This window comes from Mya arenaria, chromosome 3, assembly GCF_026914265.1.
Source record: "Mya arenaria isolate MELC-2E11 chromosome 3, ASM2691426v1".
In the NCBI taxonomy this organism is placed as follows: Eukaryota; Metazoa; Mollusca; class Bivalvia; order Myida; family Myidae; genus Mya; species Mya arenaria.
Genome location: NC_069124.1, coordinates 59,990,964 through 60,012,379, shown reverse-complemented (window position 1 = coordinate 60,012,379; position 21,416 = coordinate 59,990,964). Strand labels below are relative to the sequence as shown.

At 32.4% G+C, this 21,416-nt stretch overlaps 1 protein-coding gene across 1 annotated transcript in view; it reads left to right on the top strand.

Annotated features, from left to right (window-relative positions):
• The window catches only part of LOC128229059 (organic cation transporter protein-like), a 79,810-nt gene extending 58,742 nt beyond the window's left edge, over positions 1–21,068 (top strand). Inside the window, exons 5-11 of the mRNA XM_052940707.1 lie at positions 15,286–15,458; positions 17,152–17,308; positions 18,351–18,485; positions 18,774–18,859; positions 19,236–19,356; positions 19,782–19,854; positions 20,229–21,068. Coding sequence (XP_052796667.1) covers positions 15,286–15,458; positions 17,152–17,308; positions 18,351–18,485; positions 18,774–18,859; positions 19,236–19,356; positions 19,782–19,854; positions 20,229–20,429 — 946 coding nt within the window. The 3' untranslated portion in view covers positions 20,430–21,068. The remainder of the gene's footprint in view (positions 1–15,285; positions 15,459–17,151; positions 17,309–18,350; positions 18,486–18,773; positions 18,860–19,235; positions 19,357–19,781; positions 19,855–20,228) is intronic.
• The last annotated feature ends 348 nt before the right edge of the window (positions 21,069–21,416 follow it).

Sequence of the window (21,416 nt, the reverse complement as noted above, 5' to 3'; positions counted from 1 at the left end):
GTACAATTGAGTACCAGTGTAGCCACCTTATGCCTACTATCCCGCCATGGCATGCCAATAGACACTATATGTTTAATTCAGAACAAGCATGTCTATATCATGATTCTTAATACCATAATGCGGATGTCACTTTATGTTCAGGACTAGTGTGTCCCTATTATGGGTACTTGTACCACAAACAGTTGGATGAGGTCACTCTGTTGTCACTTTAGATAAAATCGAGTTACCGAGTAAGGCTATTATTTATTAGTATACAATGTGAATTCTATAACTGAATAATGAACATTCTAACTAGAAAGGCATATATCACATGTACAAAGTCACCCTTCCCTTCCCCCCAGCCCAACAAGCACTCTGAGCATGACATACGCGACATTTTTGGTCAGTAAAATGTGAAGAACAACAATAATCTTTCTAGAAAATGCTTTAAAAAGGTGTCCGAAATGGTTTGGCAATCCGACCTTTGGGTAACATCGTTGCAACATTTTGAAGACAAAAAACTGAAAAAGTATGTACCAGACGGTTTAATCGGTTATAATCCAAACGGTATTATATTTAATAATTATTTGTTTTTCCAAATGTTTGTTTTTGAATTTCATGTTATCCAATTTATTATTTTTGTAGATCCAATGTTTTTTTTTTTTTCAATTATTTTTATTCAAGATTTTGGAACAATATAAACATATACAAATATACATATACATACACAGACAGTCAATATAAAGAATTTAAATAGTTCAGTCAATATAAATTAACATGTTGACATAATCTATAACAACTAAGTAAGAAGTATATATATTTATATAGTTTATATCGAGCAAAGTTTATTCATCAATATAAAGTATGTTTTTCCTATTCTTGAATTTTTAAGTTTTTTGTAGAGAACAAAGAGAGAGGAGATAGGGGGAGCCAATAAATAATAAAGAAAAAAAATACTATAAGGGAGATAATTCTATAATTTAGTTGATAGTGTACTTTCATAAGTGAGTTGTTAGATCACAAGCAGATATATTTTTAAAAGGGTACTCTAAGGGAGATAATTCTATTGTTTAGTTGGAAGTGTAATTTCATAAGTAAGATGTTTGATCACATGCAGATATATTAACACAGTTGCAAAAATTCATTCCATTTTGCTTCAAATACATCTAGTTTGTCTTTTTGTGTTGCGATTATTTTTTCTATTAAGATGCGCCTCAACAAATAGTTTTTAAATGATGCTATTTCTGGTATTTTTCTGTCATATTTACAATAACTTATGTAGTACTTTGCTAATATCAGAAGAAAGTTTATCAAATTAGTGTTTGTATTATTATTGTTCTTTTTAACTCCTAATGATATTACTCTGTATTGCATTATGTTTGTTTGAATATGTTTTGTATTAATAAAATTTTGTAAATTTGACCAAAAGTTTTGAGTTATTGGACATTCCCAGAAGAGATGTTTTTGTGTTTCTGGTGCCATTGAACAAAAATCGCATAGTCTTGAGTTTGTGATTTTACATTTGTATAGGTAATCATTGTTGGGAACTAAATTCATTATATACTTATATTGATATTCTCTTAATTTTGTGTCTATTGTAGAGTGGATTGGTGTTGTCAGTATATGCTTCCAATTTAATTCTTCCTCAGGAAATTCAATGTCCCATTTAATAAGACATTTGTTATTTTTTTGTTTTAATTCAATTTGTTTATTATAAAGGATTTTGTTTACTTTGTTCTTTTTTCTTAACTTGTCTATAAGGTATTCTGGCTCTTTGTTTAAAGTGGCATGGTAGTCTTTTAGTTCTTGTCCCCATATTTTATTTATAGTTTTTATTAACGTAAGATATTTGAGAAAATCACCATCCACAATGTTATATTTAATTTGCATCTGTTCGAAAGTAAAAAAATCTTTAATTTCAAAATCGAAAATTTGTTCAACATAAAATATTTATTTTTTTGCCAGTCTTTATAAAGAAGGGTATTGCCATTGCTTTGTTTAAGATTAGAGTTATTCCATAAAAATTCTTTTGCTAGATTTTTCACGGTCTTGTTATAATTGATTTTGCACCAAGATGTAAGGATTTGTTTTAGAAAGGTAAAATTTAGCTGGAAGTTGCTAGCATCGTTTACATTAGTGTTATATTTCCATATGTTTGTTCCACCAAATTTATTGAGTTCTGAGTTATATAGTTTATTCCATTTAGCATTACTCTTAGTTATTAATCTTTTGATCCAACTAGCTTTTAATGCATTGATAAAGGATTCTATGTCTAGCATTTTTAGTCCGCCATTTTCATAGGTTTGGTATATTGTGTCTCTGGAAATTTTATCTGGTTTTGAGTCCCAAAGAAAGTCAAACATAATATTTTTAATTCGTTTTATTGTTGGTTCTGTTGGATTAGGTAGCACTGTTAGTGGGTAAACAAGTTTCGGGAATGCATATGATTTTAAAACAGTGATTTTTCCTATCAATGAGAGTTTCCATCTTTTCCATTTATAGAGAGTGTGTTGAAATGCATTTATTTTAGGTTCTAAATTTAGTTCATGTATCTTTCTATGGTCATTTGAGAAACATATACCTAACGTTGAGGCTTCATTAGATGTCCATACAAAATTTTTTGACTTACAGAATTTTTTATTGGTATATCGCAGTGTACCGATTCTCAAGACAGTACATTTTGATATGTTCAATTTTAGTCCAGATATTTGACTAAATTTTTCAAATGTTGTTACAAGGTTTTGGAATGAGATTTCTGTACCATCAAGGAAAAAGCTTGCATCGTCAGCAAATAATGTTTGTTTTATTTCATTATTGAAAATATTTATTCCTTTTATGTTGTTGTTGTTATTTATATTCAGTGATAAAATTTCAATGCATATGAGAAATAGATAAGGTGATAGGGGACACCCTTGTCTTACACCTTTGTCAATTTTAAAGAAGTTTGATAAGTGTCCATTCACATTAATGCAACTTTGGGCATCATTGTAAAATAGTTTTACCCAATTTATAAGTGTTTCTCCAAAGTTGAAATACTTTAAACATTCAAACATATAGTCATGGTTCACACTATCGAAGGCTTTATGAAAATCAGAGAAGAAAATAATTCCTTTTTCATTATCTTTATTTATTTGTTCAATAATATCATACAGAATTCTTACGTTTTCACCTATATATCGCCCTTTAATAAATCCAGTTTGATCTTCATTAATAAGGTTGGCTAGTATGTTTTTGATTCTATTTGCTATGGATTTTGAGGCTATTTAATAATCTATATTGAGAAGTGATATTGGCCTCCAGTTGTTAATGTCTGTTAATAGTTTGTCTTTTTTTGGTAGAAGAGATATGACGCTTTGTTTTTTGAGTTCAGTTAGGTTTTTATTTTGAAATGAAAAATTTAATGAGTTTACTAAGAATCGTTTTATATCATTCCAAAAGATTTTATAGAATTCGGTAGTTATGCCGTCAGATCCCGGACTTTTTCTGTTTTGCATTTCTTTTAGTGCTTTGCCACATTCATACTCTGTCAATAAACCTTCACATGATTTTTTTTGCTCATCATTGAGTTTTTTGTTATTATCTGGAAAGAAGTTGTTATCGGTTTGTATGTTAATGTCTTTTTTATATAGATTACTGTAGAATGAATAAATGTCTTTGATTATTTCTTCACTTTTTGTTTTTTCTACTCCATTGTGAATTATTTTATTTATTGATCTTTCGCTTGCTTGCTTTTTTTCTAGGTTTGCGAAGTATTTTGTATTTTTTTCTGCTCCTTCGATCCATTCAGCTTTTGTTCTTAATAATATACTTTTTGTTTTTTCGTCAAGAAAATAGTTTAATCTGGTTTTCTGTTCGTTTAGCTCTTTTATAAGGTTGTTTTTATCAGTAGATAGGGTTAATTTTTTTTCAATTCTTTTAATAGTATTTTCAATTTCCGTTATTTCGTTTTCATTTTCTTTTTTTATTTTAGCTGAATATTTAATTGTTTCATTTCGTATAGTGCCTTTTATTATTTCCCATAGAGTGTTAGGGTTAGCTGCATTATTAATTTGTACAGTTTCATTAATTGCATTGCGTATGATGTTTTGGTATTCTTTGTTGAGCAGTATGTTGTTATTAAATTTAAAATATCCTGGTCCTTTGGCAGATCTTGATAAATCTATGTTGAGATTAACGAATGAATGATCTGATCTATAGCCTGGAGAGATATTACAATTAGATATAGTGTTAATTAAATTTTGAGATACTAGAAAGTAGTCTAATCTGCAGAATATAGGCGGTTTTGTATTACTATGCCATGTATAACTTTTTGTTTGTGGGTTGCTTAAGCGCCATATGTCATGGAGATCATTATTTTCTAAGATATTATTAAGTCTATGTGTGCTTTGTTTGTTTGTGTTATCTTTACCATTCAATTTGTCAATTTCTGAGTTAAGCACTACGTTAAAATCTCCTCCAATTATCAGTGTTTCGTTATTATTATCTACAATCAAGTTTTGAAGTGTATCAAGAAAATGTTTATCGTATGTATTTGGACCATAAACATTTATAAACATTATTGTTTCATCATTGATTTCAAGTTTTAATGATTGAAGCCTACCACTTATAATATCATTGTATTCTAGTATGTTACAATTTATATTATTGTTTATGAGAATGCCTACTCCTTGGCTGTTTGATTTGTTACCACTTAGAATTATGTCATGTTTCCATTCTGTTTTCCATTTCTGTTCATCTTTGTTTTTTATACAGTGCATTTCTTGGATGAGACATATGTTATATTTTTTTAGTTTTAAAAATTCAAACAACTTAGTTCGTTTTTCTTTTGATGCTAAGCCTTTAGCATTAAATGTACATATTTTTAGATGCATGTTTTATATATCAGTATGTTCATGTTTTGTTTAAATATACTCTGCGTGTGATCATTGTTACAAGAGGATAAATCAGAACTATCATGTGGCTCATGAGGACAGGAGAGAGAAGATAAGATATCAGTAAAAAAGGTTGAAGTCATTTGGTCAATTGGTGCCTTGCGTTTTGTGGAAGGCAGATTTGCAATTATATCCACAAATTGCATTTTGGATAATATGACTATAAATGTTAATAAAAACATTTGAAGAAAAGAAAGAATAATAGTTACAAAAGACAAAAAGCTCTTATTATATAGCAAAAAGGTATATATAGACCTAATATATAAGTGTACCATATATTTATGCACATGACCACATTTTCCATAATTACATTTTATCAAAGCACATTTAGACATATTAATACAGTTTATCAAAATAATTTAGTTTCCAAAATATACTCATACATATAATTATCTGTATAATTTAAAATTGCCATAGAAACATAGTTATACAGTTTAATAAATATTTATGCATTCACATAATCGCATGTATACATACATAACTGTGCGTGCAAATGTGCACACATAGACACACACAAACACTAACACAAAGATATTTACGATTGTACATATTATTTTGTGAGATTTGAACATATCTAAGTACAAGCATACAGTATATTCTTTATTGGTGTAAATTTGATTGTTGTTGTTTTTGACAAATATATAATTTAAATAGGGGATGGAATTTACCATGCATTCACAATATATCAAGAAATGATATATATTTTATTCAATATATGAACATTATTAACAGCATTAATTTAGTTAATTTGCATGTAGGGCCTGTAAGGATATATAGACACATCAGTTTTGAAACTAACAATTTCATGCATTATTTATCACAGATCCACATATATAAACACACTTTCATACCCATATACATATCATTTAGTTTCTATGGAAAAAGAACCATGTACAAATATATACGTATACATATATCAACTGTTCTCCATGAGTGTAAACACAATTTTGATATAAAAGGACATAGATGTATATTTACCTTTTAGCTGCATAGAAATGACATAAACCTTTTTACCTGGGCCTTAAAGACAAGTATTATTTAGGGTTAAGAAAAGTTAAGAAAAGTTATGGTCAGCAAGAGTAGTATGTGCCATGCTTGAATATGGCATAAATGAATTATTTGCAGTAAAATGTTATTATCAATAATGATCAATAATGATGCCACAACGCATACTTATGTTTATAATTTTAAACGTTTCTAAATGTCTCTCTCGTCTTTTAAGCGCGCTGTAGACTTAAGATTAATGTTTCCGCTTAATAGGCAAAACATACCAGTCAGTTGCATAATATCACGGTCATCGCCGAATCTCATATTTGGCGGGTTCGTCTGAGAGTTCAATAGTGATTTGATAATAACGATGATCGTAGAAAGCGGATTTGAAAAAAGACTGTTGCTTTTGAATGGTCTAATTAATACAGATAGGTTTTATTACGCAACAATTTCTTAGTGATAATGCATGTACCTTTTTCTGTCGGTTTATGTAGTTTGAACGATCGGGCGCGCGCGCCTACATACGAGCCTACATACCGTATGAACGCACAGTAATAGTTCTTTTTCCTTAAAGTGACACTCTCATTCAAATTCAATCCATACATATGTATAACAAAGACGAATATTGAGAGAATAATATTTAACAACTCACTAATTAATGCATTTACGGAAAATATTAATGACTGTAATGACTGATAACAGGATTGTAACCGTATATCCAAAGGCTTGAAACGCATACATATTGAATGACTGGTACCTCAGCGTTTGTGTTATGTTAAATAATGATATTGAAAAAATCCCTGAGTGGGTAAAAGTTTGTAAGTGCTTTCACCCGAACTGTATCTTAACCAAGTATAAAGCCATAAAGCCGTTAGAACATAAACACAGATGTGTTCATCAAATGTCTAGGACACACATACAGGTTAAATATCAAAATGAACACTGTTGATAATACTGATTTAGACTGAAGCTAGTCCGGGACGAACAATGCATTCTATGAGTTTCAACAAAACGTGAGTACATCCATCCATCCTGACCGACCATTGTCCTGGCTGTATTTTGATAATTCATAATAGGATTTTCAAAACGGCTTTGCCATGAAGGTTCATCATTATGAGGCGACGTGGTGCACACATCAGCCAGCCAGGTAACACTCAGAGGTCAAGTGTTAAATAGTACTGTTGATACATTCATTAAGTACATAATAAATTAAGAGGTTCGATTTTTTTGCTTTTCAAAGTTGATCGTAACCAAATGATATATTATTATAAACATAATAAATTTTCGTCTAGGACTGGAATTTTCCTCTGATGTGCCTATTAGGGCGACAACCAGTAGACGGAAGCAGTAAATGTTCAGCTCGGACTGGCATTTCCCTCTCATGTGCCTATTAGGACAATAACCAGTAGGCGGAGATAGCTATAAATTCAGCTAAGGACTAGCAATTCTAGCTGATACGTTCACTAGGGCGACAAATTATGCATCATCCTTATCGGTTCACTTCGTGCATATTATGTCCCTAATATGTATTTATTAGGGCATCAACCAGAAACCGGGGTCACTTTGTGCACAATTCAGGACTTGTTTTGACCTGACCTGTTATAAGCCTACTTGGACCACAAACTGTAGGGTGAGGTCACATTCTTGTAACTTCATATAACGTTACAAAAATGCAAATTGCATGTTTGAACCTGACACATGCGACATTTGTTACCCGTAACATATGTCGAGCAAAAAAATGATTTAATATATTGTCCGAACGTTTAACACAATCCGACCTTTGGGTAACATCGCAACAACCTTTGGGAGACATGAAATTATTTTACCAGATGACAAAATTTTCTTTTGCCCGAAATTTACTGTGTTTGAAAAGAATACAGTTCTGCATACGGGTTTTTATATTTACTGTTATCGCATTTGTTATTATTAAAGGACATATAAGTAAATTGCCTTTTTGATTGCCTACGCATGACATGAATATTTTACCTCTGCCTAAAAGTAAGTTTTGTTTAGGATCAGAAAATTTTACCGAAAAGTCACTGTGTTAAGAAAAGAATATAGTTTTGCATACGGGATTTTTACATTTAATGTTATCGCATTTGTTATTGTTTTGCTTTTTATTTACTTTTGGTTGTTTTTGTTTTTGTGGGTTCATTATTTCTCTGAGGTGTAAACACATTTTAATATAAAAGGACATAGAAGTAAATTGCCTTTTTAATTGCCTACGTATGACATTTATATATTATCTCTGCCTAACAGTAAAGTTTAGGGATCAGAAAATATATTGTCAGTAAGAGTAGTATGTGCCACGTTAGAATATGGCATATATACATTATTTTCAGTAAAATGTTATCATCAGTTATGGTGCTATAACATATATATGTATATGATTATAATTTTAAACGTTTCTAAATGACTCTTTCATCTTTTAAGCACGCTGTAGATTTTAGATTACTGTTTTCGCTTAATAAGCAAAACATACCAGTCAGTTGCATACTATCACGGTCATCGCAGAATCTCATATTTGGCGGGGTTTGTCCGAGGGTTCAATAGTGATTTGATAATTATGATGATCGTAGAAAAGCGGATCTTAAGAAAAACTGTTGTTTCGGAATGGTAAATTCTGTTCTGTTAATAAAGATTGATTTTATTAAGCCACGATTTCGTAGTGATAATGTATGTACCTTTAATATGTCTGTTTATGAAGTTTGGACGATCGGCATCCCGCCTAAGTACGAGCCTACAAGCGGTTTGAACGCACAGCAATGATTTGTACGTCAAATGTCAAGGACACAATACAAGTTAAATATCAAAATGAATACTGTAAATGGAACTTATTTTTGACTGAACTTAGTCCGGGTTGAAACTTTACCATGTATACAAGTATTTTCAACAAAACGTAAGTACACAAAGTACTTCAACTGATCCTGAGCAAACATTGTCCTGGCTGTATTGATCATTCATAGTAGGATTTTCAAAACGTTTTCACAATTATAAGGCGCCGTAGCACACACATCAGCCAGACCTTAAGGTAACACTGAGAGGTCAACATTTGAAACAGTTCTATTGAAACATTAATTAATTGAGTACACAATAAATTGAGATGTTCGAGTTTGTTAAATTTTAAAGTTGATCGTTACCAAATTATATATCATACTAAATATAAATAGTTTTCGTCTTACTGTTGAACTCCATGTAAGCCTGTGTTGCAATAACATGGAAAATAGTCTGACTGTGTCTGAAGCTTATCAGGCTTGACATGTCGCCACTTGGCGTCTATTATTGCCGTTGTTGAGTTTATAAAGGTCTGCCCGCACTCTATAGAGGCTGCGTTATGGCTTGACTCCGTCACAGCCCCAAGTGAGACTGAAACATTTTTCTGAGACCGAGGGTTAATCCCATTTGTTTGTGGGAAATTTGCCAAATGAGTAACTGCGGGCTCTACTATAAATGAAATATGTGGTCCCACAGCTCTGACTTTTGGATATGTTCTTTTTTCATTGGTCTTGACTTGTTGTAATTTAGAAATTGGATAGCATGCGTGTCTTAAAAATCTAAAAGCTAGAGTACTGTAACTTTGATATTTTTAAAGGATGAGTAAGACTCGTGGACAGTTCATTGGCAAGAGAGTGTTCTGAGATCAGGATGTTTCGTCCACTGTGTATACATATATAATAATGTGAACTGACCTCTTTGTTGTTGAATTCCCAGTTGCCTCACTACTATCTGAATTCTTAAACTTCTTCAATACCAAAGAATATGTTGACATTTCTTATTGATTTATTTTTCTGATTGTTTTTTCAAATGTTTATCTACATATTTATGTTGTTTTTTTGTTTGTTTTTCTTTTTCAAACGGCCCGCGTTCGATTGTTTTCCAATTTAGTATTCAAGAACGAGATAATTATTACCCATACTGGACTATCTAGACATAAACATGTCGCCCCTAGTCCAGTGTATGCTCTTTTTCACTGAATATAATTTATTTTCTATATTTGAATATTTGTTATTGAATGAATTAGGTGTGGGTCAAACACCTACAATGTACTTGGACCCGAAGCTTTATCAAAATAACACCATCAACTTGCATAGCATACACCACGTATCATTCTGGACTTCTATTAGTACAATGGTTGTGTACAAGCTTTAAATGAGAAGAATTGAAACATTGCTTATAACATATACATTTTTTCCGATATTTTCTTTCTTGATGCGTTCGTTCGTTTGACGTTATGTTTTTGTGGTGACATGTATTTAATAGTTTATGATTAGACCGATATGTAAAATCATACTCTGAAATACCTCATTCTTTCATGTAAAACGAAATCAAAAAAGAAAAAGAAATGTTTTGTCACCACAACGTGGATAATACATCATCAAAATATTTGTAATAGTAAGTGTTTGTTTACCGGGCTCGGTAGGGTTAAAAGTTGATTAATATATCGTTCTTTATGCCATGCATAAGTCCATAAAGTCCTTTTCGTTTTATTCCATAATTTCAAACAGTAAAATATATGTGAAACACTGAATATTCTATAAGTTGTTCGATTTAGAAAAAATGGCATCTAGTACACTATATGAATTTATTATAGACTTAAGGACAATATACCTGCCAATGAATGAAACGGTTGTGTCTTAAATACAGAATCATTCACGTTCTTACGTCAAGTTATGCGAAATCAAAGATTGAAGTAAATACATAAAAGTTGATGATATGCTTGTCACAAGATTTTCAGGACATTCGTACTTAAGGACCTATGCAAATTTATATGTCCCAAAAGTGCATTTTTTTTTATTTTTCAATCGATAATCTCTGCTCAGTGTAGATTATGAATTAAATTCAAACAAATTCAAATATTCGTAAAATTATTTTAGTGTTATTGTTTTGTTCTTCCCTCTATTATTTTGCAGGAAAAATGTCCTTTGTAAGCTTCATGTAAATAACGATATGATCTTAAGCGTTCCTTCCTGAAGAAGTAATAAAAATCAATGTATATTGCATGTCGCTTAAACGTATTTCATATGAAAGCTCTTTTCCATGTAAACTCAATAAGGATTTTGTTTAAACCTTGATAATTATAAAACATACGTTTTTATTTCCGACTCAGTTATTTATTCAACGTATTGATTCAGATATATCATTGGTGTATATTTGAGGTAAAAGTCATGTTAAGAAACACGAAGAAACCTTACATAAAAACAACTGTGCATTTACTGCTAGGATGTGTTTGCAAAGTGTTTGTTATGTGTTAATTTGTCTTTAAAACATGCAGTAAATCCCTTTTAATAATATAACAGTGATATACCTCTTCGTCAGTCAAAATTAAACAAAATATTATGTCAAATAGTCAATAGGTTGTCTGAACTTGTGATCAATCTTTTTCCGTTATCGGGATTTCAATAAAAAAAAGATAATCGAATCAATTTCAATTTAAGCCTCATTATTCCGTTCAAAATTCCGCTTCTGTGACCTCATTCCTTTTGGGTTTTTTATACTCCAACGGTTGTCTCGACTTCTATCGTGTAACCATAACCTGGGTTTAAGTGAAAACATCAACCCCCACTTTATAACAATATAATCCCACAAATAGTACAAATATTTGAAACTAAACTAGGTGTCGTGCTACCAATGAACACATTCTTTATATCTGAACAATTAATATTTGCAGTCGGACTCCTCTGGAAGAGACATCGTAAAACGAATGAGTATGTCTGAAAAACTGAAGTTCGATTTGTAATTGAAATACTTTTTATAAATTGATGGGAAAACTATATAAGAACCATTTTTGAATGAATTAAAATGTTCCTAGGTTCATTTTGATACATATTTAAACGAATTTTTGAATCTTAAACGTAATGTTCAAAATATCTTATATTTGTTATACATTGTCTACCCCACATTTACATGTGTTATGCCAAAGTTTAAAATACAACAACACTGTTTTTAAACGGTTTGCTGTTTAATACACCACGGTTTAATTTTTCGGACTCTACTTAATAACTGGAGCCGTATAATAATTAAGTATGTAAACCCCTTTTAAGGGGCGTAGGTTAGAAATGGAAAAGAGGGGCAACCTATCTCCTTTATATATAACAAAGAGATCGACACATGGAAGAAGTTATTCCACCGCATACACGATGGAATCAAGAAAACAACGGTTAGTGGCAATATCAGTTTAAATGGGCTATAGAAACGCGGAAAGATGATGTGCAGACAGTCTTGGGCTCGCGCCGGGACCTACCGCCTAGAGCGAATGTTGTACCTTCTTATCGTTTATTGTGCATTTTTTCCCCTGATGTTACCGCTTTTATACAGTATCAAATATTCAATTATAATTGTCAAGTGCACCTTTAAATTTGTTTTGGAGAGATTAACTGCACTACATTCATTAAAACAAATCATTTTTCTAAGTGGAATTATAATGTATGGTTTCTGGTGGTTGTTTCTCAAGTGAAATAATACGTTACTGATTTGTTTTGTCATTATCTTCTTAGAAAAAGCGTCATATAATTAATTCGAATGGTTTAACAATCGAACAGATACGAGTGAAACTTAATCAAAATGAATATGTACATATTTTCATAGCATTTCAGCTTTTCAAATTAAAATCATAATAAGTTTACATTGTATATAGATTTAACTCTTATTTCAGTTCTGAAATTATTTTGAAAAATGCACGTGCACTACGTGTGTCCCTTGTACTTTAAGGAATGCCATAACGGTAGATATTAGCAAAGAGTAGTTTCTATTTGTTATTGAAAGTACAGGAACAGTTGGTTTGTAACGACACGTCTGTTTAAGTCGAAAAGAAAATGTATGAAATTGCAGACGACATTACACCATACACATATATATAATCCAATCGCCAATTCTTCCTCCAAGTATAGGGTCGTCGATGTCTGCGCCTCCATCAGACAATTTCGTTTTGGCATTGGCATAACAGGATTAAGGCATCATACACAACAATTTCAACTTTTCGTATTAAACTATTACTAAAATGAGTCATTCATGCTGCAATGTACATATAGTCATAATAACTTGTATTTTTATACCCGTTTCATCATTATTGATGTTCTTCCAGCACACGAAAATAAAAAAAGCTAGCTGCTAACTACGCTTTTGGATACAGGGGACACGTTTTTGACATACATAATCCCGCCGGAGGATGTATTCCGACAACCATATCATTGCTCACCGGTATCGCCATATATAGGGAGAAAATACCGAAAAACACGGTTACTAGCTTGTCAACGTTTTCCGGGTGGTTCCGTGGTCACACTAGTCAATCCAGGGACAGCAGTTTCGATTCCCAACCGCAACATTAATATATTTATCATCTTCAGGGATGGACGTTAATCGGGGTCCCGTGTGACATTCCTGTACTTTGCGGCACGTCAAAGAATTGGATTGGCTCAAACCAGGGCTGTATTGTGTCTGTGCACCATTCTCGGAATATTTTAAATAACTAATACTCTTACCAGAGCTCTCGTCGAATGGGCAAGGCCCGAGTGCGAGTGTAAAGAAGCTTACACACCAACGGGTGGTTGAAGCAATTAAGCAACCCCGTCATTATTGCAAACAATGCTGCTTTTTTACAAGAGTAATGCAATGATGAAAACGGCAATAGAGTATGTCATTGGACAAGCAACATGTATTTGGTTTAATAATAATGACATAGATTTTGTTGTTATTGTTTATTAAGGTTCATAAACCTTTGTCTTAGTGTGAGGACAAGATCACAACCTAGCCCGACTTTGAATTAAAATTAACTTCAAATATTGTCATGAACACAGCAAACAAAATGCAAGGAATAATAATTTGATAATATATTGAAAGGATTGAGGAGATGGCTACATAAATCATGGTTACCGAACTGGCATCTTAACGTTGTCAGTAGGACTAAAGTATTAGGTTAACCGATATTTACCGCTTTAATTCGAACAGGGTCTGCCGCGAGACATTCAGACCTCTCTACGAACTGAGTTAAGTAGTTAAGTTACATTATATATTATTGAACCTTTTACCGACATATACAGTACAACCTTTGGGGTACTTAACCCAAAGGTTGTACTTTTTCATGAACATCCGGCGCTTAACCTTTAGGCGACAGTCAAAAATTGTATATTCTCGATGGCTAGTATTTTTGAAAAAAAGCATCATTAATAATGCTTTACTACATTTATATATGCATATTATATGAAGGAAAATGCAAAGGATATATTATTATAGGATATATAGCATTTAATGATAATGTCTTCCAAAGGTTGTTCTAATTGGCAAAATATCCCAAAGGTTGAATTTGTATATATATATATATATATATATATATATATATATATTCCCTTGTTACTAAAAAAAGAAAGAAGTGCAATACAAAAAGAGAGACCATATAGCAAGACTTGCTGCCCTTGCTTCAAGAGTAAACTTTACATAACTATCAGATTTTCACAAAATGTATTCATAATGAACTTGTAACCCACGGTGTGAGGCCAATTTTCTCCAGGGGCACAATTTGAATGAACATGGTAGATAACCAATAGCCAATGTTACACAGCAAATATTTAAGCACTAGGCCTCATAGTATTTGCAAAAAAAAGTTTTGTAGTTTTTCCTTTAGGTTGCCATGGCAACCAGAGTTCTGAATGGAATTCATTTCTTTGAACAATTTTGAAAAAGCACCAAACAAGGATCATTCCTATGAAGTTTCGTTACAGTTGTCCAAGGGGTTTAGGAGAAGATGATGCTTATAACCAATTGTTGACATTTTCCTTTAGGTTGCCATGGCAACCAGAGTTCAGCATGGAATTGATTTCTTTGAACAATTTTGAAAAAGCACCAACCAAGGATCATTCCTATAAAGGTGCATTAAAATTGTTAAAGCGGTTAAGGAGTAGATGATGATTATAACCAATTGTTATGTTTAAACTTTGTGCTCTGGTGAGCTAAAAAGGACAAAATAAGAAAGGTGACCAAAACATGTTTCAAAACATATATACAATAGCGAAACAAGCCACTTTCTATAACTGGGACTAATGATAAATGGTTAATGCAGTTTATGAAATTGCGTCACGGCAAATTCCAAGACAGTTCGTGTATTGTTCATATGTATTTCCTTCATCACAATATGCGTATGTTTGTTTGTCCATTTTAAGTATCGTCATGAATCCTGGCTGTAATACAAATGAAAGTCTTAAGGTCGTATATGAGCATATACGAGTAGCTTAAAAATGGCCGATAAAATATGTTGTGACTGGCAAAAAGGTACGAGGAAAAATATTTCAGCCGACCTAACCTATTATTTGGAGAAGTTAGTGAAAACAAAAACATTTAGAATTCCTATGCATAGTACTTATCGCATCTAAAATGATTATTATTTTGTATTCAGGTTGATAGACGAGTCGTTACGCTGGTTAATTGCAAACGGAAAGTATAAAGAAGCCAAACGTGTATTGCTTAAAGCGTGCAAGATGAACAAAAAAGATTTCAAAGACGTCGTGGCTGGTTCTGGCTTTCTGGAAGTTGAAATGAGATCCGCAAAAATGCACGATGGAATAAATGGTGGGCGTGCTTTTATATATACATCTATTTTATATATAGTTATATATATGTTATGACAACGAATAGTAAAGTAAGAGTTCCATACTTTATTGTATTACAGCAAATACTTCTAATTCTAGTAGGAAACAACTGTGTAAGTCAGTAACAAGACTCCTCTCAAACATGTTCTAAATTCAAAAAGGCAAGGATATTGACTTCAGGTAGGCAACTATAAGGAATCCGTGCGTACTGAAACTCAAGTCTAAAGTTGACTCGCAGGTTCATAAGCGTCCATTCTCAGACAGTGATACTTACAGAAACATTATTATCCGAGGTCTACCGTAACTTCACAGTGAACAAATTGTGTCTCGAATGAACACGCTAATGAAATATGGCTTTATAATTTTCGGTACGCAAGCCCCTATCCTAGCATTTTTACAACGAATATTTCGCTTTTAATATTGCTACCAAAGCTGTTGCCAATACAGTTTATTTTTATTCAATATCATGAAAAATATATGACTGCGTTCTATGAAAAAGACATAATTAGATTATCAAACTTGTAAAGTCTTGCTGCAGCTAATAAGTCAAATTTCTAATTACTATTACCGAAATACAATGCCTCCAGGGGTCAATTACAAGGTTAAATGATAACCAGTATCGTGTTAATTGCAATGTTTCAACCAATTAATTCCGTGAAAGATATTTCTATTATCCAAATACAATAATAACCCGGCGATGCATTCTCACAATAGCGACGTCTATAATATAAATATTGCATGGCTTCCAGTGTGACAGGACATATTGTCAACATGAGGGAAATACTGTTTCCCGAGGCGAAGCCGAGGGTAACGGTATTTACCCGAATGTTGACAATATGTACTGTCACACTAGAAGCCATGCAATATTTATTTTATTATACCGAACACAGTTACATGTATATACATATAGACGATTTTTACCATTACACAACTTTCAAATTTAATCAATTTATTATATAATATTATTGTTTGTTTACATTATTAGCTGTCATTTTGTTGCAAATGACGTTTAGAAATAATGCAAACACCGGTTGTAACCAGATTAACAACACATTTTAATAAGCGCTTATCACCTCAGCCTTGGGAAACCAAAAAATGCCTATTTTTAGACCTTTTTGTACTTTTGGAATCTTTATAGACTCAACTAATGTATTTCCATCGGCCTCCGTATGAGAGGCAAAAGGTTAAAAATTCAGTTTCTACTGCCTTTGATGTCCTGACAAAAATATTATTATTATTTTTTTCATATCGTAGTCGAACTTGAACGGTTTTTATATGCAATTTTATTTACTGTGCGGGCGTCAGCTCTTGTTATTAATGCGGCCATTAAAAATTCTAAAGCGCACGCGCATCTTTTCTGCGCATGTGATATTACTTTGCCAGTCAACATTACCGGGCAATATTGAAAAATATTGACCGCTCGGGTATAGTGGAATTTAACATAGAGAATACAAGTGAGGGATAATATAAGGTTTTAATGCATGAACGAACAAGACAAATTATGAGTCATGAAAATAATAATATGTTATGTTGAAATTGATTGTTTCCCATTGATTCTAGTGTTTGTGTTTTTTTAACATGTTTTGTAATTGTTGACCATATTTTACCATTTATTGAATGCACGCAAATGTCTCATTTATGTGTAGTCATAGAATAATGCGTTTCTTTTTTAGGCGGAACTAATCAGGATCTTCTCGACAATGGTTTGTCTAAATCTTCTAATAGAACGACGCAGGAGGATGGGAAATCGTCAATACAAGCCTACACAGTCATTGACCTTGTAAAGTCCAGGAGGCTATTTATATCGTCTTTGATACTGTGGTTTGCATGGTAAGAAATTGAAATGTTTTCATGTGATTTAAGATATGTTAGCATTCAAATAAATAAAACTCTCATTGTGTTTTTGGATACTTGGTAGATCATTTAGGATCACCTTTTATCTACTGCAGCATAACCTCTTGATACATTAAAAAAGTATAAACACAACAACATCAGCAACAAAAAGTTTATTCGCTAAAAGGCCACCAGCCCATGCAAACATCACACAATACATACATGAAAATTACTTGTGCATATTATTGAGCATAGATTAAATAATAGTATCTGTCAAAACATAGCTTGTAATTAAAGTACATTTTGATATACTTACATTGATATACTATATATACAAAACACTATACTAACAGCCACAACTTGTAACAATCATGTATTGTTTATTTTGGGTAAAGAGTGTTTCTCTTCAAAAGCTGAATATAAATAGTGTGCATCTGTTCTCATTTTCAATATTACAAGACATTTATTTATTATTTGGATTCTCATAATAAATTCTATCCATCTAATCATGTTTAAAAGTATCATCTAAAAACACACCAAAGGAAGATGAAGTTCGGAAGCGAGAATATACGTTCTAAAACTTCCTTACACAAAGAATAAAAATAGCATACGCTTCAGTCTCTAAATTGGATTTTAAGCCTATATATGGTTGCTATTTGGCACCGTGTATACAATTACTGCACCCTGACAGAACATTTTGATCGTTATGTCGCTTAAGTATGTTGGCATAAAGCATATTTATATTGGGTCTACACTGAGCTTCCCAAACATATTCAAAACCATTTGAAAATAAATGTTTTCTTAAGTGAGTAACCCAATTCACATAACCAACATTATCAAGTGTTTAACATCGCTTGGCATTTGTACTTAATTTTTTAACAGCATATAACACGATTACTAGAACAGATATGCAACGGGAATCAGCCAGTCTCCTCGAATTGGCGCATTACAATTTAGGTACAGAGAGAGAGCAAATCGTAACATATCACTTTTGATTGCATAAAATGTATACATTCAATAAGCCGTCTTTCACATTTAGGGTGACGAACAGCCTAACATACTATGGAATTATGCTGATATCATCAAGTTTGGCGGGAAACCGGTTTTTAAACTTTTTTCTCGGTTCTGTGGTGGAGTATCCAGCTGCCTTCATGGAATACGTTATGCTTAATAGGTGTTTAATTCTACAAGATATAATTATGCCGTTTATGTCCCTTCAATCGCAGTGGCCTAATGTATTGGTTGTTAATGTCGCTTTTTTATTGGACACGTAAATGATTTTTGTAGAAATAACACGCAGATATTATTTCTGATATTGACTGTAAATTTTAAAAGCCGATAACTTCTCTCTCAGTATAGGCCAATGATGGTTAATATTTTGTTTGTGTACTTGAAATATCATCGCAAAATGTTATAATTCTATCCATGTTAACAACTATTTGGCAAAGAGTAAATTTTGCAGATATGGCCGGAAACCTACAGTGATTATTTTCCATGTGATTTGTGGAGTAGCTCTGATAATCGCAACAATAATAAACACGTGTGCTGGTACGTATGTCTTGAATTGAAACCTAACAAATCAATAGAAGATTAAACAAATCGCTCCTTGTTCAATGGCTACTAATTATTTGTTCTAAAATGTCAATACATTGAACTAGAAAACAAGCTTTAACACTGTTTCATTGGATATATGTACGTGTTTTGCTCTTTGGCGCTTACCAAAGGAAGACAGCAACGCGCACGGATCTTCGGTAATCTCTAAAATCACTAACACTGATATTGCCGTGATTCCGTTTTATATCAAGACAAATTACACTAATCAGAATAATAATGACACCTTGCGTGTAAGGAGTAAAAAAATGATTCAGAACTTCTAAGCGAAAGTTGTCAAGGCCTGGTTTCTGAGCAATGCTTTCTTTTGTAGATGGCAACTCAGCCATGGTTCTAACAGCGACAGTGTTCACATTGATAGGCAAGTTCGCTATCACTGGCTCATTTAGCACAATATTCCTGTACACACCTGAATTATATCCCACAAATATGAGGTATGTATAATACTTTTTACTAAGTCTAAAGGGACATCGTTGACAATACCATAAAACTCCTATCGAATTGTTACTTATGTATTATGAAGTAGCAAGTTGGATCAAGATAAAGACACAGCACAAACTTTATTAAAATAAAGGATATGTAGCTCAATTTCATGAATATAAACACACTTTGTGCATACAAAATAAAACACATGGATAATTGAGTGATAATTCTCTAAACAAATATGTCACCAAAATAATAAGCTTATTTTATCAATATGGTATAAAAATATTTTAAAAGATAATATATCCAGTCAAGTCTCTTATATATAATGCGTTTAGTGCAAACTTTTTTTACACAAGTTAAAACGCATGGCAATACATATTAAAGTCATACTCTTACTGTATTCAAAGTATTAAAACCCTTCTCCACTTTCCAGAAACGCGGGAATCGGAATGTCATCAGCTGCGGCGAGAGTAGGGGGAATGCTTGCACCCTTTTCGCGAAATCTTGTGAGTGAAAGGATAAAACCACGAATTTGTTCTGTTGTTCGTTGTTAAAGCTATTCTAACAAAATATTCAAGGACAGGAATAACATACAAGTATTTTATGCTGCCAAAAATATAAATGAAAAGTTATTTAAACGTTTTGAAATGAATGGACTCAATAATTTTGACACAAATTGTAAAACGTAAATAAGATTTCTTTAGATATATATAACAATGTCATCGCTTAATAAATGAAGGCACATTTGGCCATTCAAATTACAAATGTCATTCAAATTCAGTGCGAATTAGATGAACGTCAAACCTATATCTATCGACTATTTTAGGAGCTTACCAACATTTTGAAGTCATTTCTTTTTGCCCATCTTTACTCGTTACAGGCTGAGTTTATTGTTTGGGGCCCGGGCCTGGTTTTCGGCGTGATGTGCGCCATAGTGTCCGTGAGCATGCTGTGGGTACCAGAAACCAACCAACACGAGTTGCCACAAACGCTTGAAGAATGTGAGCAATGGTACAAGGACAACAGACTACGACTTCCTTGTAGTCAGGACAGACGACGCTCCGAAAGAAATGTTACTTGACAAGAGCAATCATAATGACTTGCGGACATTCTTTTGGAAAATACATCATTCGGTTAAAGAGTCTAAGAAAGATTTTATACTATATATATGAACGTGTGTTACATAATATGTGCAAACTTATAATCAGATCTTCCTTTAAGTAGAAAGCAACATACTAGCGTAGTCGATAGGTCATGTATGGATATTTTATGGTCGTTAAGTGCGTTATAATTTATCTACCACGCTTGCTGAAACAAAACAACAGGAACGTATTTCGCTAATTCAAATTTTCAACGATCTAATATTTTCAGTTGCCGTTCCAAGGCGGTATAAAACATGTTTAGTGTACGATTTTAAGTTATAAAAACCTTGTCTGTTGTCTTGACCTCCCGCTGAGAGACTACAATTCATTTATCATTATGCCTTGTTCTACGATAGTTATTGTCTCACTGCTAGGGTCGTCCATGTAGTTTTAATAGCTTGCATTGCAAAAGTTAACTTGTATGATTTCCCCAAATTCAATACTTTTCAATTAGAAACGTTGCCTTTTTTAATTAGCATTTATCAAATAACTTATTAAACAAAGTTTTATATATTGCATTCAAATAAAAAAAAACATACAATTGTATAAACCATGTAACGAACGACGTAGAAACTAACCCAATTCGGATTGTCAATAATTCATGTTGTTCGGTAAGCGACATTACTCTCTTAAACATAACAGCGAACATATATATATATATATATATATATAAGAGTTGACTGATAAACAGGTTACGGAGAGAAATCGATATGTCGACAGTACACATCGTAGTATAACGATAGCTGATTTGTACGATTCTTGTTTTGAAACGAATGCCAGGTATGTAGCATGTCAATCAAAGTATGATGATAACAGTCGTCATCGTTTATCAACGTCCGAGGCGTCACATGTTCGTGTGTGATCTTTATCTCAAGCTTTTGGTATCCAATTATTTCAAAAAAATCACAATGCTGATTTGTTTTCGA